At 36.2% G+C, this 22,771-nt stretch overlaps 1 protein-coding gene across 25 annotated transcripts in view; it reads left to right on the forward strand.

Annotated features, from left to right (window-relative positions):
* N4BP2L2 (NEDD4 binding protein 2 like 2) overlaps window positions 1-22,771 on the forward strand; it is a 40,830-nt gene that overhangs the window by 14,860 nt on the left and 3,199 nt on the right. For 18 of the 25 annotated variants that reach the window (XM_085579627.1, XM_085579561.1, XM_085579620.1 and 15 more), the window contains 5 exons: window positions 287-430; window positions 13,346-15,111; window positions 17,475-17,560; window positions 18,152-18,197; window positions 19,744-19,930. In XM_085579627.1, coding sequence (XP_085435753.1) covers window positions 287-430; window positions 13,346-15,111; window positions 17,475-17,560; window positions 18,152-18,197; window positions 19,744-19,898 — 2,197 coding nt within the window. In that variant the 3' untranslated portion in view covers window positions 19,899-19,930. Of the gene's footprint in view, window positions 1-286; window positions 3,764-4,693; window positions 4,787-13,345; window positions 15,112-17,474; window positions 17,561-18,151; window positions 18,198-19,743; window positions 19,931-22,771 lie in introns of those variants that run through there. The other 7 variants (XM_085579672.1, XM_085579679.1, XM_085579661.1 and 4 more) reach the window with 6 other exon arrangements.

Here is a 22,771-nt window from a genome sequence, read left to right on the forward strand (position 1 = left end):
GCATAGTTATAGTGAATTACTTCACATTTGTGTATGAAGAATAACTGTGTTGTTTACTGTTACCCAATATATACAGCTGTGAATTGTTAAAATAAACCTTAATGTAAGTTGAATACCTTGAGAATGAGAATATAGTGTAATAAAAGCAAGAAGAAACAATTGAGAATTTAGAGGGTTTTTTCTTAGAGACTGTAACATGCAATTTTACATATATATATTTACTTACCTATAACTACATGTAACTATAAACATACCGGATAATTTATTGACTTTTTTGTTTTTGTAGGAGGAATAAGCATGGAGTCACTTGTGAGAAGATTGCTCAGATGTTGGAACGATACGAATATCAAATATCCATCCCTATTGTCATGAATTCAGTGGTACCTCCCCACAAAAACACTCAAAGACCACCTCTGCAGAGAAGACATAGGTGGGGAGACCATACAGACTCATGGAGTTCTTTCAGTATTTCCAGTAGCCAGTAACACAGTTGCAGTCAGTTAATAAGAATCTGTTATTTGCCCTTTTGAAACACATCATCACCTCCAATAAAGTAGTGATTTTCTGTGTTTTAAATAGGCCTATTTCAAGAGCCATTTTCTTCTGGAGGTTGTTCTTTTTAATGGACTTGCATGTAAATAAAATTGTACATTTAATGATTTTTAAAAACTATTAAAGTTGTAAGACTGTGGATTTAGTAAAATATTTAATATAGTATGGCATATAGCAGAGTCTTTCTTCAGAAATCTAAGACAATGATGTCATATATTAGGTAACTGTTGAGCAGTTTTTTTTAAAGAAGGGGTCATATTAAGGAACTTTTAAAAGAGAAGTAAAGCTAAAGAAGAAGAGTTTATTTATGTAATAATCAATTTTAATCGTAGTTATTTAGTCTTCTTACCTTTCTGGAGATTTTTTAAAATCAGTTATGTTTTGGATTGTCCTTTAGTTATATTTGACATGTATTGCCAATTGGCAAAATTTTGGCATGCGTGTTTTGATTTTAGTTAAGAGGTTTAGGTTTTTTTTGTTGCTGTTTTCTTGGTTTTTTGGGGTTTTTCCTTTCTATTTTGGTCTCAGAAGTTCACGTTGCAGTGAAGCAACATTCTACCAGTACAGTATTCACCACTCATAAACTGTGCAATCTGAATTACTCTTTATTTATTCTCATCAGTAGTATATCAACTATGATGATGTTGGCACACCGCCAACTTGCTTCGTGCTGACTGAAAAAAGCCCTAAATTTTTTAAAACTGAACTACTGAAACCACTGAAATTTCACAGCTGTGTCTTTCTAAGTCAGTTTCTTTCATTTGTGATAAAAATGAAGTTTTAAATAATTAGGCTGTCAATTCCCAGTCCACAGTTGAGATGAATTAATTCAATTTAAATAGTGGATATAATTCTGTAAAACCATCTTGCATTCCCGATTTTGACATAGCAAACATAATCTGTTTAGCACATAACAAAGAATGAGCCAGCATGGAGACTAACTTATTGCTCTTTTTCTCTTAAAAAAATATGAATTTGTAAGTGTTCACTTTGCCTTTTTTCTAACAGCTTGCTGTATTAATAAAATATATTTTTGTTCAGTATTGTTGAAGTAGTTTGATGTAACAGTTTATATTTTCAGGCTTGTAGGATTTTATACAGATGAGCATTATTACTAATGCTAGCTGAAATAACCTTACTACTCTTGACTTGTTTATACACTGAATGACCAATGTTGACTAGAAAATCTTGTTAAGAACATGAGTATATAACTAAAAGAATTTAGATTGTTATCTACTACTCATTTTGTGTCACAGTATCAGAATTTTGGAAATTGCAAAGCCAGCATAATTTTTTTAATTATAGACAATTTTTAAATAGGCCCTAAAAATTACTTTATCAGGGAAGTCTGAATACCATAAGAGCTGAAAATCCAGGTATATAATGAAGTATCTTTCTGTGGTTTTCTACACCTATTGTGCAAATTTATGTTTTAATTATTTGAAACAGAATTTAAAATGTCTCACTAGTGCATGCATTGTTAATATATTGAATTATGTGTATGTGCAGAAAAGAGACTCCCCAACTATATTATCTTCCTTCATTGTCTGTTATTCATCTCAAGTATCTTACTGTATTTTAGTTTTCATTGTTATATTTTTCCATGTCTCAAAATAATCATAGATATTATTGTAAATGCTCAATAATACTTCAATTATGCCAAAGTTTTTATATTTAAACATGAAAGCACATTTCAAGTGTGGGGGAGAGAAAAAGGTTTTAGACTCATTTACTCTATTTTACTGTAAGCTATAATGGTAAAATTCATGGAGGCTTATGTAATATTCACGCAGTGCTAAGGCATGGCAAAAAAGAGCTGATTATTGAAGATTGAAATGGGGCTGTGTAGCAGTATCTATTTGAATAGGTACTAATTTGTACTGTTTTAAGATGGCACAGCTTTTCTTGGGATGCCTTTTTAATTATTGGTGCATGGTAGCGTTTTTGCTGTGCAAAGCATGCTGATAAATTGCCCTGCAGTTTGAAAAGGACACTTAGGAAAGGGAAGCTTTGCAATTTGTGTATCAAACATTTGTAAATAGCTTCATCTGTACAGTTGTATTCTAAGGTAAGTACAGCGACATGGTAGGTGAAAACACACTGGAATTACTATCAGTGTAGCACTTCTCTTGTTTCATGGTGTAATCGTATTTTATGTGGATATGACAGTCACAGCTCACAGACAGACATATATCTCAGAAGTTGATTTTTCACTATACTATTTATAGCTAAAAAAATACGTGAAATACATGTTACAGGTATTGAATTTCTCATGTCCTCAAAACCAAGGAAAATTAGTTATTTGCTCAAAATGTGCAAGAAATGTAAGTTCCTTAGCTAGACAGGGGATCTGAAAATTATTACTGTCTGTACTTTTTGTACAGTGTTTTTGTTGATGATGATAATGTAACTAGAATGAAGGTTTCCCATAAATAGCTAGTTCATCATATTTCATGAAATAATAATGTCAGTTTGGTTTTTTTTTAATTTAATGCATAGAGTCATAATATTATACATAAAATTCCTAAGTTTCTCCTGCATACTTGAAACTAGTGGAATGTTTGGTAAGCAAATGTAAGACTTTTTTAAGCATGAAATTTAAATGAAAATTAATTTGTAGAACATACATAAATTGGTTCATTCTCAAGGCATCAATATAGCAAACCATTTAACCTCAGCTGTATAGGGAAAAGTAGTTATAGTTTTACTGCTTCATCTAAGCTGCTGTTCCCTGGTTTCTTGGTTTACATCCTGAATTACCAAAAGTTTTAATCAGCATTCTTTGTGTGATTTAGTTTTGTATAGATAAGAAACAACTTACCACCCCAAGACCAAACCCTAAAAAACCTGTGTGCTGGTTTTGGGTGGCATAAAGTTAGTTGTCTTCAGAATAGCAGGTCTGGGACTGTATTTTAGATTTGCCCTGGAGACAGTATTGATAACACACGGGTGTTTTTGTTATTAGTGAGCGGTGCTTACACAGCATCAAGGCCTTTCTGCTCCTCGCAGGGAGTTGGGAGGGGACAAAGCTGGGACAGCTGACCAAAGGGAGATCCAAGACCTTAGGCATCACAGCTGGTATATAAAGCTGGGGGAAGAAGGAGTGAGCAGGTTTGGAATGGTGGTGGTTGTCTTCTGAAGTAACAGTTCCATGTGATGGAGCCCGGCTTTCCTGCGAGATGGCTGAACACCTGCCTGGCTGTGGGGAGTGGTGAATCAATTCCTTCTTTTGTTTTGCTTGCATGTGCTGCTCTTGCTTTACCTGCTAAACTGTACCATGAATTTTCTCTCTTTTACTCTTCTGATCCTCTTCTTCATTCCACCAGGAGAGAGTTGTGTGAGGGGCTGTGTGGAGCTGAGGTGACAGCTGGTGTAACACTGCTAATTTTTTAAGATGTGATGTTAAATTATCTCCTGTTAGGAATCCTGTATTCTGTTCTTGTTGCCATACCCTCTTGAGGTTAATTTTAATCTAGTTTGCCATGAGGTATAATTTTTTAAGCTTTTTGTGTTTAAGAAGAAGGCTAAGATTTTGTCTGTCATCTGTCTCTTGAAACATTTTGCAGAGATGGTTGCTTCTCTGCTAATAGATCACTGAAAACAAGACTTTCTCTAGCTGGGATAGAATCCATAATATTTATATTTAATTGTTTTGTATATTTTTCCTGTTGTAATTTAGACTGTTGGTATTTTCTTCTTTTAGCTGAACAGTAAGTTTCATTCTTAGTGAATTAGAAGAATTCTTACATTCATGTGTGACATGTAGTTTTAACTGCTTCTTTCTCCTAGCAGTCATATTTTCTGGAGGAAATGTTTTTGCTCAGTGCTGATACATCATGGAGATGAGGTGACTAGGTGTATGTTGAGACTTCAAAAGAACAGATGCATGTACTACAATTCCCTGTAAAAAGCATTAGAAAGACAGTGTTGAAATTGAAAGTAAGCCCTCATTTTGAGTGGTCGTATGTTTCATCAGATGTAGAAGTATTTCTCTTCAGTGTTTCTAGATTGATGCTTATCTCATTTTAATGTTCTCATCCTTTTAAAAGGAAAGCAAGAGCAGGGAATAAAGCTCTGTTAATATCCTAGGTGAAAATCTTGTGCATCAATAAATTTGTTGTGGTTTTTTTTCTTTTTATAGGCTAATTGGTTGAAATTAGCTTCAAATCTGCTTATTTTGAGTTCACAAAAAAATGTGTGAAAACATAATTGGTCTTATTTCGGAAAAAAAAAAGTAAGTAACAGTTTGTCAATGTCTGATCATCTCAAGTTTGTCTTAATTTATTACTGTAGTAATGGAGAAGCTGCAGATGGTGGTTTTTGTTTGAGGTATGCTGTCAGTGTAATTCTAGATCAAGGGTAATAAAAGCATTGAAGTATTTTGTCTGGAATTGGTCTTTGCTGTTTCCTTTTAGCTGATAGTGCTGCCACGTCATTTCTCTGGTAGGCAGGCAGTCCTTGACTGTGTCATGTGTACCTTAATGATTTATAGCATTCTTGTAAGAATATCATGTTGTGCCAAGCCAGAATATAGCCATGAAAAGCAAAAACAACAACAAAAAAAAATCAGTTGTACTTGGTGTCTTTTTAGTGATGATAAATTTTTTGTTTTGTTAATCCAATCTAAACAACTGATTTTTAAAAGGCTGAATTCTCTTTGTCATGTTTAACCTCTTTCTAAATTGCTAACAGACTACTAAGAAGTGCTGCTTTAGCTTTCTGAGTAAACATTTGCTTATTTCTGAGGGATGTATTGTATCATGAACAAATCAGTCTTAGTCATAGGCCCATAATCCTGTGTACTGTTGCATTATTCATGATACTTTAAATAATTTTTTTCTTTATTTATTAATCCTAGGTCTGGGTAGCCTATATTATAGGGTATAATAGTCTATGAGAAATTACTGAACAATTTATCCCACATCTTGCTCTTAACCAGTTTCTGTAGGCTCATGAACCTGGATTGGGAGTGGATGGACTTTATTACTTTCCCCCATTTAGCATTTTTCCTGATACCCTGTAAGATGGATACAGTGATTTACAGGGACTTTGACAACAAAAGTACAGACATGGAATGGTCTGCTTGGAGCAGGTCAGGTCTGTATATCTGAGCTGCATTTGTGGCTCTTTGCAGCCATTTGCTGCATGTGCTAAATACTCAGTGAATATTTAGTATTATTCTTCACTTTATGGAAATTGCTTATGGCAGTGCAGCAAAAATTCATTATATATGATTATAAATTGAATTTTGTATGTAATATGTGGATGGCAGAGCATTGTGTTTCATTCTGTTACTGTTTTGTTCCTGCAGTCTAAACTGAGTTCTTGATTCTAATAATTAATACTTAGGTGCCTTTCTTGATCCTAGATGTAGGTCCTCTTAGATGAGAAGCAGCAGGTGGAGGTTACAACATGGGAAATTTGCATTGGATAGTGACTTGAGCAATATAATTCTGGTAATATTCAAAACTTACATGGGCAAGGCACTGAGCAATGAGGTCATATTGCTTTGAGCAGAGGTTGTACCATATGGTCTCCAGAGGCCCTTTCTGACACAAGTTATTCTGTTGTAAGTAATGGAGTGAGAGCAGTGTCCAGGATATCACAAGATATACCCTTACTTATCAGAGCAGAGTTTTAAATCACTAATGGAAGTGCTGTCTGGTCTCAGGGTGTTGGATGCTGGCTGTGATGCTCTTCTTATTCTCAGGTGGATGCTAAGTTTCTGCCCTTAACTAGCAGCAAAACTGTACCCTTTATTCTGGTTACGTTGTTTCATAGCCGTGTTGGCAGAGTTGCTCACAGGTTCCTGACAGCACCTTTAGTTTCTTCCCTTTTCTCTCCCTCAGTGTCCATTTCTTAGCTATATTGTCTTTCCAGAACTAGAAAATAATAGCATATATTAGTACTTATCTAAATAATTTTTTATTTTCTGTCCAAAAACAAATTTCTATTGATGCTCACTAAGTTGAAGAATTGAAAGACAGTTTTCTGCATCTATTAATCCTCAAAACACTAGGAATAATATAGGGCTGTTTTGTAAAAAATAATAATCTATAAGGGGGTAATTCATCATGTCTTTTGTATATCTCTAGCCCTTTGGTGAAAGATGTTTGGAAAAGGAAATGAGTGAATACCAAAATGTAGTATGCAGAAATAGTAAGTAAAATTTGGATGCTAGCATGACAAAGTATGGAGATTTGTTGAAAAAGGTGTAATAACATCCACAGAATGTGCATTTTATCTGAATGTTCTGTAGTTCTCAGTATTTCATGGAGCATTTGAGATGCACAGAATGAGTGCAACAAGTGGAACAGATGTTCTGAATAGCAACATTGTCCACAGTTACCAGTATTTGAATTTTAATAGGTTAGAGGCTGGTTACCTAATACTTGCTGAAATTTTTCTTTACTGGTTTCCTATTGTAACTCCCCCCCACCCGCTTTTTGTTTATTCTTGAACTGCTTTTTTCTCATCTGAATCCTGTGTGTTAGTGCAGTTGTCTTCATAACTTTAGATCCGTCTCCTTCCCTTTCTTTCCTTCATTATAAACTTGTGCAGAGAGCTACACCGTATTCTCTAATTTCTTAAATGTCTCCAGTCCAAACCCTTGCTTGATTTAGAAGTTGAGCATATAATACCCCACCCCCTAAGCTATCCTTTTTAATTTTTTCTTGTTCTGTTAAAAGCAGTGTTTTGTGTCACAGTATATTTGTCTTTATACTTTTTTCCTCCTTAAGTTTGCAGTATCTTCTTGTTTGTAAAACTCATGCTTTTGTTCCAGAGTTACAGTCTGTGCTTTGGTGGGTAGTTAGGTCTTTGCTATAATTTTGCTAATTAAAGTTATTTTAAATACAGCTAGAATTTGTCATCTTTCATTGAAAGTTCCTAAAAGGGAATAGTTTATTACTTATCTCTTATTGCCAAATATTTAAGTCTGCTCTCATTATGCCCCTATTGCTTCCTTAGTCTCTCACCCATAATTTTCTTCAACTTGATTCTGCTTGTGTCTCATCTCAAATGTCATTTTAAATTTGTTTTAGGTGTGAATGTGCATTGGTAAAAAAGGTCAACACTTCCCCCTTTAAATCTCATTTTTACTTTTAAAACCCTTTTGTTGTACTTGCTTATCTTTACATCCTGTTATGATGTCTGTCATCTGTGTTCAGGTGCTAGGATGATGTATCATGGTGTGTGGGTCTTTTTATTTTCTGGTTAAAATATTTATTTATTTGAATAGTAACTTTAAGAGTTTGTGACAAGATGACTGGTACTGTATTTGCAGTGCATAACATTGGCATTGGTGCCTGTCATGTTCTCTTCAAAGGACTAAATACACCAAGTCATACTTAATAGTGCAGAAAAATTCAGTCAAAGAAAAAATTGGCACCTCTTCTCTATCTGCTGGCATCCATCAGTTCATCTATTTCTGGGGGAGTTGTTTTGTTTCTTTTCTCAGTTTCAGATGGTGTCAGGTGAGATATTTATGGCATCTAGAAGATGTTGAAACAGCTTGTTTTTCACTTGTTCAGAAAGTAGATGTTTCATAGTAGGCACAAGTATATTCAGTACACATAAACATATGTTTTGAACAGTATATTCATGATTGGTTTCTTTAATCTTGATCAACATGGTGTATGACTAAGGATCCAAATTAGGACATTTTAAATCATAAGATATTCATGACTTTTGTGAACCAGGCAGGACAAAGATCTGTAAAGTCATCCCACCTGAAATTTCTATGGAGTGACTGGACCGTCATTTGAAACTGAATTACTGTTACCTCAGGAATATGGGGATTTTGGAGGGTGGGTTGTTTGGGTTTTTAACTTTAGAAAGCAAAGTGTTTGCACTTTGCCATGTATATGATTAAATGAACAGCTTCTAAAGGCATGCCTTAATCAGAGAAGTTGTATGCTATTCTCTGTGTGCTCTCTAGATCAAGGTCTTTTGTGTCTGGACTGTAACAGGGCAGCAGTCTGACTGATTATACATTTCACAGAACTGTACAGACATCACTCCTGTATAAAGATTGGACCAGCTCTTTGAGCATTGTGATAGATTAGTTTATTTTATAAAGGTACTTAAATCTCACCACCAGTGGCAATGCTGTTGAGAGACAAAAGAATAATAAATACTGAGTTACTTCAGATTTAATTCAGTTAGTAGGCTCTTTACTGATTTGACGCAAAGAGAATGAATTTGCAACACTAATGTGTAAACATTTCTTACAAATCATTTGTGGTGAATTTCCTTGCTGTGAGTCAACCTGACATGTTGCTGCTGAAGGTGTTCACATGTTCCCACCAACCACTTCTTTGTCTTAGCTAGACACTTTTTTGCTTCTTGCTTTGGAGAGTTAAATGAGGATAGCAACAAAGTATGTATTTATTTTCTTTTGATGCAGGGTCAAGGTGAATTCAGGTGAATTCACCCACAAGGAGAGTGGTAGAGCCAGCCAAAGACCGTAGTGGAAGTGCAAAGACATCATCTGGAGCAAAGAAGGAAAGGGTGACAAAGACTGTTTCTTACTCAGCTGTCTAATGGAATTTCAGCTTTCAGGAAACTCAGTAATGCTGGCAAGTTTTGTGGTTTTTTCCAGGTGCTTGATCACCTGATAATATAAACCAATTTTCCATTTGGTTTTGCAGAACTAGATCTTTATCACTCATTTCAGTGCTAAAGGCAAGTTATGTAACAAAAAGGCTGGTACCTTGGCTTTTTTTTTTTTTTTTATTCCAGGATTATAACTTCAATTTTTAGTTGTTTCTGAAGTGAAATTAGGTCATAAGGAATTCAAGAATGTACTTGGACTTATCAGATGGGGAAAGTGAAGTGTATCCCAGTAAGTGCCATCTTAGGCAAGCTGCTCTGCTGTAATTTTTATGTTGAAAACACAGTCCAGAGACTTTGGAGATTAATGATGGCATACATTTCTGAAAGACCATGTACCTCATTGCTAAATGTAATTCAGAATTGGATTTTAAATTTATCTTTATCTTGCCTGATGATTAGGAAACATTTCTTTACTGGTTGTCAAGCACTGGAATAGGCTACCCAGAGAAATGGTGGTCACCATCCCTAGGGGTATTTAATAGACATGTAAATGTGGTACCTTGGGACATGTTTTAGTGATGGACTTGGCAGTGCTGAGTTAATGGTTGGACTAAATGATCTCAGATCATTTTTCCAATCTAAATGACTCTATGATTCATTACAGCAATGACTGCAGGCATTTTTCTATATCAAGCAGACAGCAGCTTAGATGCATGCTGGAGGCAAAGTCTATACAACTGCAAATAAGTCAGTCTCTTGGTTTTGCCATTTTTCAGCAAAATGGGACTAATTGCTTCAGATTAATTAGTGTGTTCTACTTCAGTGAAAGCGCATTTGTTTCTCCAGTTGAAAGTGTCTGAGCACAAACTCTCCATCAAGCTGGTCAGTGCTGCTTTGAGGAGAAGGGTACAACCTTATAACAAAGTTATGGCAAAAAGCTTTTGGTATTGTCTAAACAGTAGGCTGAGAAAGTTAAAAGTGTTACAGGAGGGAATTCCTATTTCAATGAAGATACCATTATATTTTTTCAGGTCTTTTTATTACCAACCAGGTTTCTAAATGCATAATATGTAGCAAAATTTAAATACCAGCTGAAATAGCACCTTTTTTCTTTTCCCTTTTGCATATGTTGTAAGCTTTTAATAACAGCTCACTAGCAAATGTCTGTAAAGAAGAGTAGTCTGTCTCCATGGTTCTTGCATTTTCTCAGTGGTTGTGTGCCGTATGATTTTGCAGTAGGAGAAACTTGTCCCAAAAGGCATGTAGGGGGCTAAAAGAGGAGGAACAAAGTTAATCTTATGAAAACTAGTAGATAATTTGCTTAATTTAATGCAAAAACTTTAACATTATACGAGGTTATACCCCAAGCAGGAAATTTTAGCTATGCCATCACAGTGCATTAGAATGTTTCCTTTGAGTAGTATTTTCTTAGAATCAATTGAAAAACAAAAGTTACCTGGAACTATGAAGTATAATAAATTTTATTATTCTACACTTAGTAGTTCATAACTTTTCTTATTGCTTTAGTCCTTTCTTTAGGAAATTCAAATATTTAGAAAACTAATTTCCTTGAACTGTTATAAAACCGCCATATTTCCAAAGCACGGAAATTACATTGTTGTATTTATGATTAAATGTTGAATGCCACTATTCATGGTCATATCCACATATGCTAAATCATCATCCTGGATCAATATTTACATTTGTTATTACTTTGACATGCAACTATTTCAATGCAGTAATAGCTGTTACTTTTTCTGGATCATCCAGGGGATTCTTTTCCCATTATTTGGTGGATGTGGTTTTTTCTGTTCTTGCATTCTAAAGTGAATCCTATCCAGTGTGATTTTCCTTCCTGATTCAGAATTAATAGTAAGGAGACTAAGTGTGCAGACCTTTTAAAACTTTTCCCCTCATTTTTGCAATACCCTTTGATGCAACATCCCAGCCTAAGAAAGTTTCTGTCAGCATTGTCCTGTAAATGTTGTCAGATGTGTCAGGGGATAGACATCAGAAATACGCTTGCACCAGTATTAGGGAAGTTCATTTCCAGCAGCACAAGTACAAATTCACACCTGGGAGAAGTAAGTGATAGGCAAAGTTTAGCTACAATAATATCAAGGTTGGAGAAGTTAATCGCTTTTCTGTGCCAGTGATGACATGGGTAATTTAGTTGTCATTTATGTAGTTGTTCTGGCAGCACAAGGACTTTTAGGTATAACAATAAATTCTTGGAATTGGTGCACAGGTCTGATGTTTTATTCCCTACTGCATTAAAAACAGTTAAAATTGGAACATTATTTTCTATTTCACTGGTAAGTGGTTTATGAATCTGAAAACTCCAGAGAATTTCCTTTTCTAAAATCACTTTCAAGTTATGAATTTTCTTCACCAAAGAAGAAAGTTAATGTCAAGATTTAAGATAATCACGGATTAGTATATGATTTCTGCATATGGGGGTATATGTAAGAAAGTAATCTCTCCAGCTACTATTTCAGCTACTTCACTTTGATATAATTTGTTTCAATAGACAAATAAGATCTATTCAATCCTAAAACTTTGGTGTCCTATGTCTCTTTTTCTGGAGAGATAGGAGGAGGCATGTTGTTGACTATGGAGTGTATTGTGAACAGAATTCAACATGGTTTGGACATTCCCATGTAAACCACAGGGTACTGTATCAAAAATACACAGATCTGGAAAAGGAGAAGTCAGTTTTCATTACTTGAAGAAAAGCACCATTTGGACTTAAATGCCAACAGTTGAAGAAAATCACATTTCTTAGTAGGATTGGATACTATTATAGGGAAATAAATTTTGTGTGCTTTCCGACAAGATTGCTATGGAGATCTGTAGTGCCCCTTGCAGCAATATAAAGGCATCAGGACTTTTGAATCCTGTTACAGTCAACAAACTTCATTGCTATGCTGAGAAGGTTGTTGCTGTCCTTTGCACTCAGAGAATTAGGAGGGTTTGCTTTGTAGAGTTCAAATTAAGGAAAAACTTATAAGAGACTAACAGTGAATAAATTTAAGAATGAACAGAGTAAGGATAGATTCCCGTAGGATTCCCATTAGGTCCTAGGCTGCCTCCTAGTGATCAACTTTCCCTCTACACTGGCAGTCACCCTTTTATGGTTTGTTTTATATTGTTTCTCTCAAGATTTCAGAATACAGCACTTAATAAAGCAGGTAATTTTACACATATATTCCCCAAAATCAACTAATTTTACCCTATAATTCTAGCTTCTGCTTTGCCTTAGTGTGTTATATGAAGTACCATCCCAAACAAAGGCTTTCAGAAAAGTGAAGAATTACAGAAAAGGAACAGGTCTTTGGTACAAAGATTTATCAATCAAACTTAGCTCTGAAAACCTCATCTCTCTGAAGAACTGAAAAGGGGGATGTTAGGTTCCTGGATGGAATCCTAGACTGGGTTTTTCTTACAACTTTTCATTTCAGGGTTAGCTGGCTGAAGGGCCAAAGTCAAGATTTCAGAGAAATCAGGGCTGCTTTCTTTTAAATTTGATGAGAAATTCAGACAAAATAAATAAGACATTCTGAAAAGAGCTACAAAATTAACTGTAAATGTCATTTTTCCTACAGCATCTTAATTTTTCCACAATATATTATTTTGTTGATAATAAAGTATGAAATATTTCTTCCAAATATGTATGATTCAACACTTAATATACTGAACAGTAAATATCAGAGTTGCTGTAGTCACTGTAACTTTGCATTATTTGGATTTTGGTTAGTATGTTTTGAAATTGAGTATTTGATCTTAATGGATGACATTGTCCTTTACTTTGTACCTTTCAGCTCTGCATGGCATTTACTGAAATTTCAGAATAGCACCAGCTTTTCAGGATCTATTATTCAAACATCATGCTGGAAAGGCATTGTATTTCCAGAAACACATTTGGTCTAATGATGGCTTGTGATACTTTTTGTAAAGCAAAGTTATTGAGATGGCAGCTGGCTTTACTTAAATGGATTTAAATGTTCAGGATTGTCCTAAATTGTATTGATTAAGCATTTGTTTAACCCATAGAAGGTGTTATCTGAGATATTATCAATTGAAAAATGCAAATAGTCTGTGTTTGATCATCATAGTAACATAAAGTACCTATTCTTCAGCTTCATCATCATGAATACATTATTGCTCTAACTTAGTGGGGTCTTGGTTTTTCTATTTGTTTGGGGTTTTACATTTGATCTTCTTTGTTTTCACATAGGGAGACAATTTTAAGCAAGAACCCTGGACACCTGTTAATAAAAGCAAAGCAAAAGAAAAAGAGAAAAAGAAGCAAAACAATGAAAAGTAATCATGCAGAAATTAGGAAGAGAATGTTATGTGGAGTAACTAATCATCCAATTCCAGATGACCATGATGGATCAGAAAGTGAAGAGGACGACTTGGAAGAAGAAAACAAAAAATCATTGTGTACATTCAGCAAAGGCCCAGAGGATCCAGTAACAGTTTGTGAAGGGCAGCCTAAGTGTAGTTATGAAAGCCTAAAAGAAGCTGCAGGAGTTTCAAGAGAGAGTTTTCTAGTCACTGTGCCTGAGGTCTCAGTGATGTCAAATAGTGCATGGAAAAATGGATTGCCTGTAGAAAGTGACAGTTTGCTTTTAAGAGATATGAAACCTTTTTGTACTGAAAACCTAACCAAAAATGCATTCGATGATGAGGGAGCAAAGCAAAGGCACAAAGACAATCTCTGCAGTTTCCTAGCAATAAGCAATGATAAAAATTCCATCCAGGAAACAGAAGGCATTTCTGAAGACTATGATATGTCATTGTTAACCACAGAAAACAAACTGGGTTCATGTCAAATTACTTGTGAACCTGACTTGGAAGCCAAGCTGGTAAGTTTAAACAGTGAAGAAAAAGAAACTTCTCAGTGTTGCAATTCAACTGTACTTGATAATATGCCTGATAACACAGAGGGCAAATGTCCATTAAAAGCAGAAGAAACTAGCTCAAATGCCTGGGCTTTTTTTTCAATTAATTTATCTACTGAGGAGTTGCAGATGGGCTTCAATACTCAAGTTTCTCTCTCTCCTTGCTCTGAGAATAAATGTGTAAGTGAACAAAGATCTCAAAATGTGAGGAAACCTGAACAGACTCACACAAACAGTTCAGCAGAGCTAAACTGCTATCAGTCAACTGAGGGATTGGTAAAGGAAAACCACCATGAAACAGAAACTGAAGAAGTTGGCAATGTAATAAGCAATGGTCTGTCTGCATCTCCAACAGATGAAGTGCACTTTGATTCCCTAGTGGAAGCCAGGGCTGCCTTCATGCAGGGTTCAAGGGAAGTAGATGTGCCAATAAATGATGCCACACCAATTACACTGAAGAAAAAGAGATGCAGGAGAATTGTTAACTTGGCACCAAAGTTTAACCTACCAAGACAGATCTTTGCTCATACAGAGGAAGGGAAGAACATCCCGATAAGAGAAGATATTCCACAAAATGGTGTTTTAGAAGTGAGGCAAAAATACTTTCTAAGCAAGAACTGTGGAGAAGCACATGAACAGGACCATGCATTGCAGGAATATTCCTCACCCATTCCAGATGCAGATGCTCTGTTACATAATATTTCTTACATTCATTCAGGACAATGTTCTCCTATATCAAAATACACCTGCAGGGTTTGGATAGATTTCAAAACAAAGGAGGAGCAAGCTCTTCAGCCACAACAGGTAGTTAATAAAAAAGAGGATGAGGGTGAACATGTTTCTTCAGAGGTTACAAATGGCCAACCAGATAATTTGTCTTCTGTTAAAGTTGTTTCTGAATATCTAGAAGATTCTACTACATTGGCAAGCTACTGTGAAAATGCAAATGAAGCAGATGACTCTGAGCCAGCAAAGACATCACAACTTGAAGATTATCAAGATGCAGATGTGAAATGCAGTTTTCTGGGACTTCCCTTATCATTAGGATTTGCTTTTCAGCTTGTGCAGCTCTTTGGTTCTCCAGGTCTTCCACTGGGTATAATGCTTTTCTTACTACTCCTATGTAAAATAAAAAAAAAACCACAATCCCCTCAAAACCAGAAACAAAAAACAAAATACTCCCTCCAAACCAAAAAAACAAATGAAAATACTAGGGTTAAAAACTAATTTTTATTGTAGTTCTTAGTTAAATATTAATGCTGTTGAAACAAATCACTGCTAGTTTGGTGATAGTTTTTAGTTTGTACCTAAAATCGTCACTCTCTGTCAAAGGGTCTTTTGGTTTGTCCTTGTATTTACAGTCTTTTTCGTAACAAAAATTGACTAACTTTAAATCCAAATGTGAAATGCTTGCTTAATTCTCACTATATCTTAGTAAGACTTTCCTATGTTGATTACAGAACTAAATGATGCTTTAATACATCCTACTCAGTAAGATTTTACTGAGATGATTATGGAACTAAATGAAAATGTGGAACAAAATGTGTGCACATGTTTGGCTGTTTGGTTTTATATTCCAGATAGTAACATTCTTTTTTATCTTAATAGAGTTTTCATACATTCTTATGTGGCTTAGATGCTGTTGAAAAACCTCCCCAAAATCTAATTTAGTTTGAGATTGAGTATCAGGCTTACAAGATGTCTTCTGATAGTGAATGTCTTCTTTTTGAGTGTGCTTGATTAATAAGTGTCTCAGTGTTGTATATTTGCCTTCCAGAGCTCCAGATGCCTTATTTTTATACTCTCAGTTTAATACTTTTAAGTTAGCAGGTAAAAGATGAACAGTCCTCAAAGGAATTGAGTATGCCAGCCATCATTTCCCAGTATACTGCAGGCTAATGTAATCCCACAGAGCTGTAACCAGTGAAAACAACAGTTTTGTTTGAAAGTCACCCTAGAACATCTGCTGAAAGAGCCATATTCTGTGTGCATAGTGTTTTTCAGCTTCTTGGGTCCAAATTTAGTGGATAAACTGTAACTTTCATTTAACCAACAAATAGGATTAAAAAACACCGGCCAGCTTTTCAGTATACCTTTACATTTATCTTTTCCAGCAGAATTTAAAGTTAAGCATGAATTTTCATATGAAAATTTTAATCTGACAGCTGAGGAGCAGCCTGTGTCATTTTATCTGCTCAAACTGATCTCAGGATTCTTTGTTGTTTTTAAAAGTCAATAGCAATGCCACCTACCAGAACAGTGATGCAAATCATAGGAAGCATTACTTGGCTTTAGGTCCCTAAAGGGGGACCTAAAGGACTGCCTTAACTAATTCTGGCACCACACACCGAAGAACTTGCCATATAGAGCTGAAATTAAGCAAGGAAGTACTGCTGATGTCCTCAGCTGTTACATATAAAACATGTTTCTTCTCCAAACTTGGTTAATCTTCATATTTGTGGTCTTAAATTTCATAATCTTAGAGGGAGTTGGCCATGACTTGAAAACAGGCATCTTTCAAGAAAGAAAAACAAGGCATTCAGAAACACTCAATAGGTTAGTGAACTAAATGTCCTTCTCTGAGTCAGTAACAGGTGATATTTTCTGGAGTTTAAGTGAGTTTCCTTTGGAAATAACCTTCAAGGAAGACAAATCCACCCCTATATCTCTCTGAAGCTCTGCCAGCTTGTGATTGCTGACTGCTGGGGTTTTCCCACCAGAATTGTGTGTAACTGACTACATTCTCCTTTGTTATTATTGTCCTACGATTCCAAAAGTTATCCTGCTTTTTTTTTTTTTGTGGTATACAGTACATTGACAGGCAACTATTTATTGATGCACACATTTGAGTGGTATTAGTTTACAACACTTGGAATTGCAGTCTTTATTGAAATTATTTTGGAGGGGAAATTTTTGGTAAATAAATGTCTTTATTTATAAATAGAAGACTTAATTACATGTCTTGCTTGTATGATTCTTATATAAGACCAGACTATATTTCATACAATTTTCCTATAAAGAACGTCTTTTCAGCTTCTTAAACAGTGTGACAGTTAAAACATTTTAGGAAACACCTTCTCTAGTGCACAAATTCTTATAATCAAGCATTTTACATTTTAAAGGTTGTTAATTAAGTTCAATTTATTTTAATTTAATGGCTGAAAACTTTCTTCTTCTTGTGTGTGCCTATTTTTATGGGAGTATGTGTGGGAAATGAAAGTCTGTTAGGAAAGTCTTTGTCTAAATAAAGAAACGAAACCCAAATCTCCTTCCCCCTCTTTCCCCTATTGTGCACTGGCCATAGAGTTCAGAAATTCTAAATTCTGATTTTACTGCTGGCTCATTTAAATAACTGCTTTAAAAAAATATATAAGTAACGTGCAAAAATCATAATTCAGTGATATATTTTGGCTGTGGAGAGATCTGAACACTCAACTGCAAAAATATTTTCTTCTGCAGAATCCTTGTTGCCAGATGATTATATAGTTCCCCTTGACTGGAAAGTTTCAAAGATGATCTATTCACTGTGGAAGACCTCTGTGGAGGTATGAATTTTAGGGGATTTTGGAAGGCTTTCCAATATTTCAGGTGCAAAGGAGAATTCTTCACTTCTTTGTTTGTAAATTTGCTTTAATATCCACAATTAGGAGACAGATGTATTTTGTCCTCCTCTGAGTATTTCTAAAACCAGCTCATTGGCATGGTAGGATTCAGGTTTTAAAAGATCAGCTTCAGAAGTGTGAGCAACTACTGGTTAAAAAAGGGTGAAAAAACTTTGATACCTGTGTCTTGACCTGAACTATGTTCAGTAAGTACAAGCTACCATCATTCAGATGTTTTCTGTCTTATAGTTTTCTCTCATCATCTGAGCAGATCTCATCCTCCATCACCTCTGCTAGAGCTGCAGCAGAGAAGTTATTCTGCGTGACTGTGGGCAGATTAATTCTCTTTGTCTAACTGGAAAATGTTAACTTACAAATTACTTTTTTTTTTCCTTGTCCGGTAGTGGAAATCAGGAAAGTCCTAATTACAATGAACTAGTAATTAGAAAAATAGAGCATGGACTTTGTTCTTGCCCAAAATGACATCTCTTGTCACATACTTTCTTTTTGCTGGACTATTGTTATCTATTTTAGGAAAGACAGAAAACAAACGGATTGCAGAATGAAGATGGCTTGACTAGTAAGTCTATTCTGTGATACAAAGAACTGTATAAAATTATTCTTATCAAAGGGTTTTTCATTACCAGTGAGTGATAACACTCCTCTTTGTGCAAAAGCATGATGATGAGATAAATGAATTTATGCCGCCATTGATCATGTCATGGTCCACAGAGCTATGGTTGCTGTCATCACTTCATTTTTCCTCATCTAAGTGCTAAAATTGCCTTATAAAGTTCCCTACTTTGAAATATTCCAGTAATTAGCTTAAGTTTATCCATTCTAGATCAAAATGGTGTTTACCATGATATAATCTTTCTGGAGACTTTACTTACTTGAAAGGTTGAGTATTTCAAGATAATTAAACTTCATTATCACTAAAAGTTGGCAGCATAATAACAGAACCATGGAATTATTTAGGTTGGAAAAGACCTATAAGATCATTGACCCAACCATTAATCCAGCATTGCCCAAACCTGTCCCTCAGTGCCACATCTACCTGCTTTTTGAATACTTTGGGAGAGTATGATTTCACTATTTCTTGGGGACCTTGTTCCAATGCCCAGCCACCCTTTGTGAATAATATTTTCCTACTATCCAATCTAAACCTCCCCAGTGCAACTTGAGGCCATTTCCTCTTGTCCTGTCATTTGTTACCTGGGAAAAGAGACCAGCCCCCACTGGGCTACACCCTCCTTTCAGGCGGTTGTAGAGAGCAATAAGGTCCCCCCTTGAGTCTTCTTTTGTCCAGGCTAAACGCCCCCAGCTCCCTCAGTTGTTCCTCTTCAGATTTGTGCTCCAGACCCTTACCCCAGCTCCATTGCCCTTCTCTGGACATGCTCCAGCACCCCAGAGTCTTTTTATAGTGAGGGACCCAAAACTGAACCCAGAACTTGAGGTGTGGCCTCACCTGTGCCGAGTACAGGGGGACAATCACTGCCCTGGTCCTGCTGACCACACTATTGCTGGTAGTGTGCCATTGGCCAGGATGCCATTGGCCTTCAGCTGGCTGAAGTTCAGTCAGTTCATGTTCAGTCACTGTCAAACAGCACCTGAGGTTACACACCTGGGCAGTAAGAGATATCAGGGTTCATGTGAAGCTCTGGACTTCTGCATGCATTAATTACTGCAGGGTGGAGGTTATGGAATAAGGTTGTTTGTTGTCTTTTTCCATGACTTCCATACTAATGCACTAAAATTTCACAGGTTCTGTAACAAGTTTAAAAATACACAACAGTAATTCCCTGAAAGCTGGTAGAATTTGCAGTCCAAAATAGGAGAGAAGTTCCTCTGTTTTAGAAGAAAGGCTGCTTTTGGAGAAGCAGCGTGAGAGTGGGAACAGACACACACATGCATGGGTGTTGTCTCTCACTCCCCACCCCTTATGAGAGACAAAGCAGAAAGATTTAATTTATTTTATAGGCCATTTAAGAGGCAAAACTCAAGAGGATTCTGATAAAATAAAAGCTTGTTCTAGAAATAATCTATCCTGACACAACAGAAATTACAGACTATATAAGGTAATTTCAGGTGTTTTTGGCTACAGTTTGTAATTTCTTTATTTTTAGATGATATTATTAATTTTGAAGATCTAAATAAAAATCACCAAGAGACTCAAGACTCTTCTGAAACACTATCAGACATGGAGCTATGTCAAGGTGTGATAGAGGAGAACATCATAACCTGCACTGGCTGTCTGGATACTGCATTTTATCAGTCATGAGTGACTGTCTTAAATTCTACATGAAAAAACAGGTAATCACTCACCTTGTGAATGTTTCACTCTTTTATTATATTTGACCAAATACATTTTTATTATATTTGACCAAATATCTAAATAATATTGTTTGTTATAATTTTAAGGTGCATTTAGTATCCTCCAATTTACTTGGGTTTTAATTGAGTTAAGGTTGAGGGTTGTTTGGATTTTGTTTATTTGAATTCTGAATGAAGAAAAGAGAAGGCAGTATTTTGTTATTAAAGCCATATGATTTTATTTTTTCTTACAAAATCTAAAACGTGTGGTGAAGTGAAAGCAGCAGGGTAGGATGCCTAAGAGCTGGAATTTATTCCCATTTTGGTTGCTGTGGCAATCTGCTGTGAGTCATCACAGTCCTACTTTCCTTGTCTTTTCAGCATGGAGAGTAATGCTGGCTCCATTAAGGGTCTAATTATGAAAAGAACTCTATGAATAATAAAACAGTATTTCACCAAATTATGAAGTGGCATTTCTGCTTTTCAGTGGAGAAACAGTAGCAAGAGGTCACTGGAGTAGTAAGACTCCATATATTGAAGTGTTCAATTTTCATTTGGTGTGACAAAGTATGTTATCGTGTTCTTGCTTGTCTCATGAATTTTTGAACACTTTGGTAACTTGGCAAAGTTTCTTTGGTTTGTTTATGAGAGATATTTTGGGAAGATTGAGATAAAAAGGAAGGATTATGGGTTCCAGCAGGAAAGTGCTATCTTAACTTCTCTATCATTTGCCAACAGTTGTTCATTCCAGAATGGAAAATGGATTAATCTGTAGTTTTTAAACAAATAAATGGAGGTACATAGAAATAAAATAACTTGCACCATGAGCAAACTGAGCCAGAAAAAGATTCCATATTCTGAGGCTTAAATTGTTCCAATCTAGACATTGCAAGACTGGTGGAATATCATCCACATGGGGTTCGGTCAGGGGGTCTTTGTCACCTGTTGCCCTCTGCCTGACCTGACCATGCCTCCAGGAACAGGATTCAAGGAGGTGTGTGTGCACTGTGTTGGAACTGTTATAAACACGGAAGTTTTCACAGTGGATGTTCATGTCAGAGGAGAAGTAGCTGAATAGTTTGGGTTGGAATTGAAACCTCTTGAATGGGGTTTGATTTGATAATATGTCATTGGTGACAAAAATGACACTACAGGCTGATTAACTGGTACCAGCCACCAATGTAGGAAGATGAGGGAGATTTCTGTGAACCACGTAGCCCAGAGAGCACCAGTCTTGCAGGGTACTGTCAGCACAGATCATTAATAACATCAAGAACATCTGGTAACAGTATTTTCCTCTTAAATAATCAGATACTACAATACTGGGTAAGCAAATAAAAAATATTTTCACCAAATACTTAGGCCTACACCTGCTATCAATTTTTAGAAGCTACTTATTTATAATATTGCAATACAAACACTCTAGAGGCAGAATTATGACTTATGGTCCTGACTGGATGTCTGTGTGGGTTTCTATCCTAAGCTAGTATCCAGAAATGTCCAGGTTATTGATTAAATATTTATATGCTAACAAAACAGATAGGAAGAGCTATGTTTGCTTCCTGGGAGAAAATGGTGAAATATGAAACTTTCGCCTTTTGTGCTTCAAGAAAGGAAAGACATATGCTAGCAAATTATCCTGCCTTATTGTCTGTACCTTTATCTGGTTGCTGAATCCAACAAACTGGTTTTTTCCCATCAGATTTACTCCCTTTGTCTGTCTGCTCTTCTACTCCAAAAATTGTTTCAGTCTTCCTCTCCTGCTTGTCATGAGCACAGCAGAAATGACCCAGAGTCCTGCGTGTTTGTGACCCAGCTGCTGTCTGCTTCCAGGAAACCCCAGTTTGTTACATTGTCTTGCAGTCTAATGCTCTACTGTGTCAGCTTGTGTTAGTTCTATGGAATATAGTATGAGAGCAATGCAGATTTTTCCACAAAAGACGATTCCTCACCAGTGTTTGGCTTATAAAAAGGCCTTGCACTGTCTCTGCAGGGCTTGCTCATTGAGATGTATGCTGGAATGGGGAGACACAGCTGGAGTTTTCTGTTGGAGGTTTTAGTTTTGCTTTGTTTTAGTTCAGCATCTGAAATGAGTCAGGGAAATTCCCAAAGGCTGTTGGAGGGAGAGGATAAGTTTAGGCTGCTCTGAAGTTGGCATCTGCCATCTCAGACCAGGCTGATGCAATGGGTAACTGCTGCCCCAAGTGTGAAGTGCCCTTCCTCCTAGCCCTGCTCCAGATAGCAGCTCCAGCACTTGCTGGCTGACACGAAGGCTATCTATCATTTAACTCACTAACCCCACAGCAAACAAATAAATACTTTCCTACTGGACTGAAGATAAGCTGCTGTAAGGTCCAGCTCCGTGCCAGGGCTGGAGCAAGGGAGCAGTTGAGGTTGTGCTGCTGCCCATATGAGGATAGGATGTGCAGGTTGTCCTGTCTGGGCAGCAGTCAGCTCTGATATCTGGGACCATGTATTCTGCAACTAAACCTTCAGGTGGAGGACCCTTTTAAGCTTTTACAGATTTAGAATGTTAAAAGAATTAAACCAAGAAAAGTATGTGGAAAGGAAGAAGCATGTCTTAAGGTTTTCAGTCAGCTTGTGCTCACTGTCAGGCACAGGATACAGGGTAATGCAGGCCCCATGTGAGTATTCCAGTGCTTCCACAATGTCTGCATGCAGGCATTGTAAAGGACAGGTGAGTTTTCCTGATCCATGGTGCTCCTGGCTTTGAGGGATAAGGTTGTCTTGCCTCACCACAAAATAATTCCCCTCTGGTTCCTGATTAAAGCAGACTTGCCAAGAATGTTGTCCCAGAATGGTTGTGAAACTGCTCAAGTG

The sequence above is a fragment of the Lonchura striata genome, chromosome 1 (genome assembly GCF_050655825.1).
Source record: "Lonchura striata isolate lonStrDom1 chromosome 1, ASM5065582v1, whole genome shotgun sequence".
NCBI lineage: Eukaryota > Metazoa > Chordata > Aves > Passeriformes > Estrildidae > Lonchura > Lonchura striata.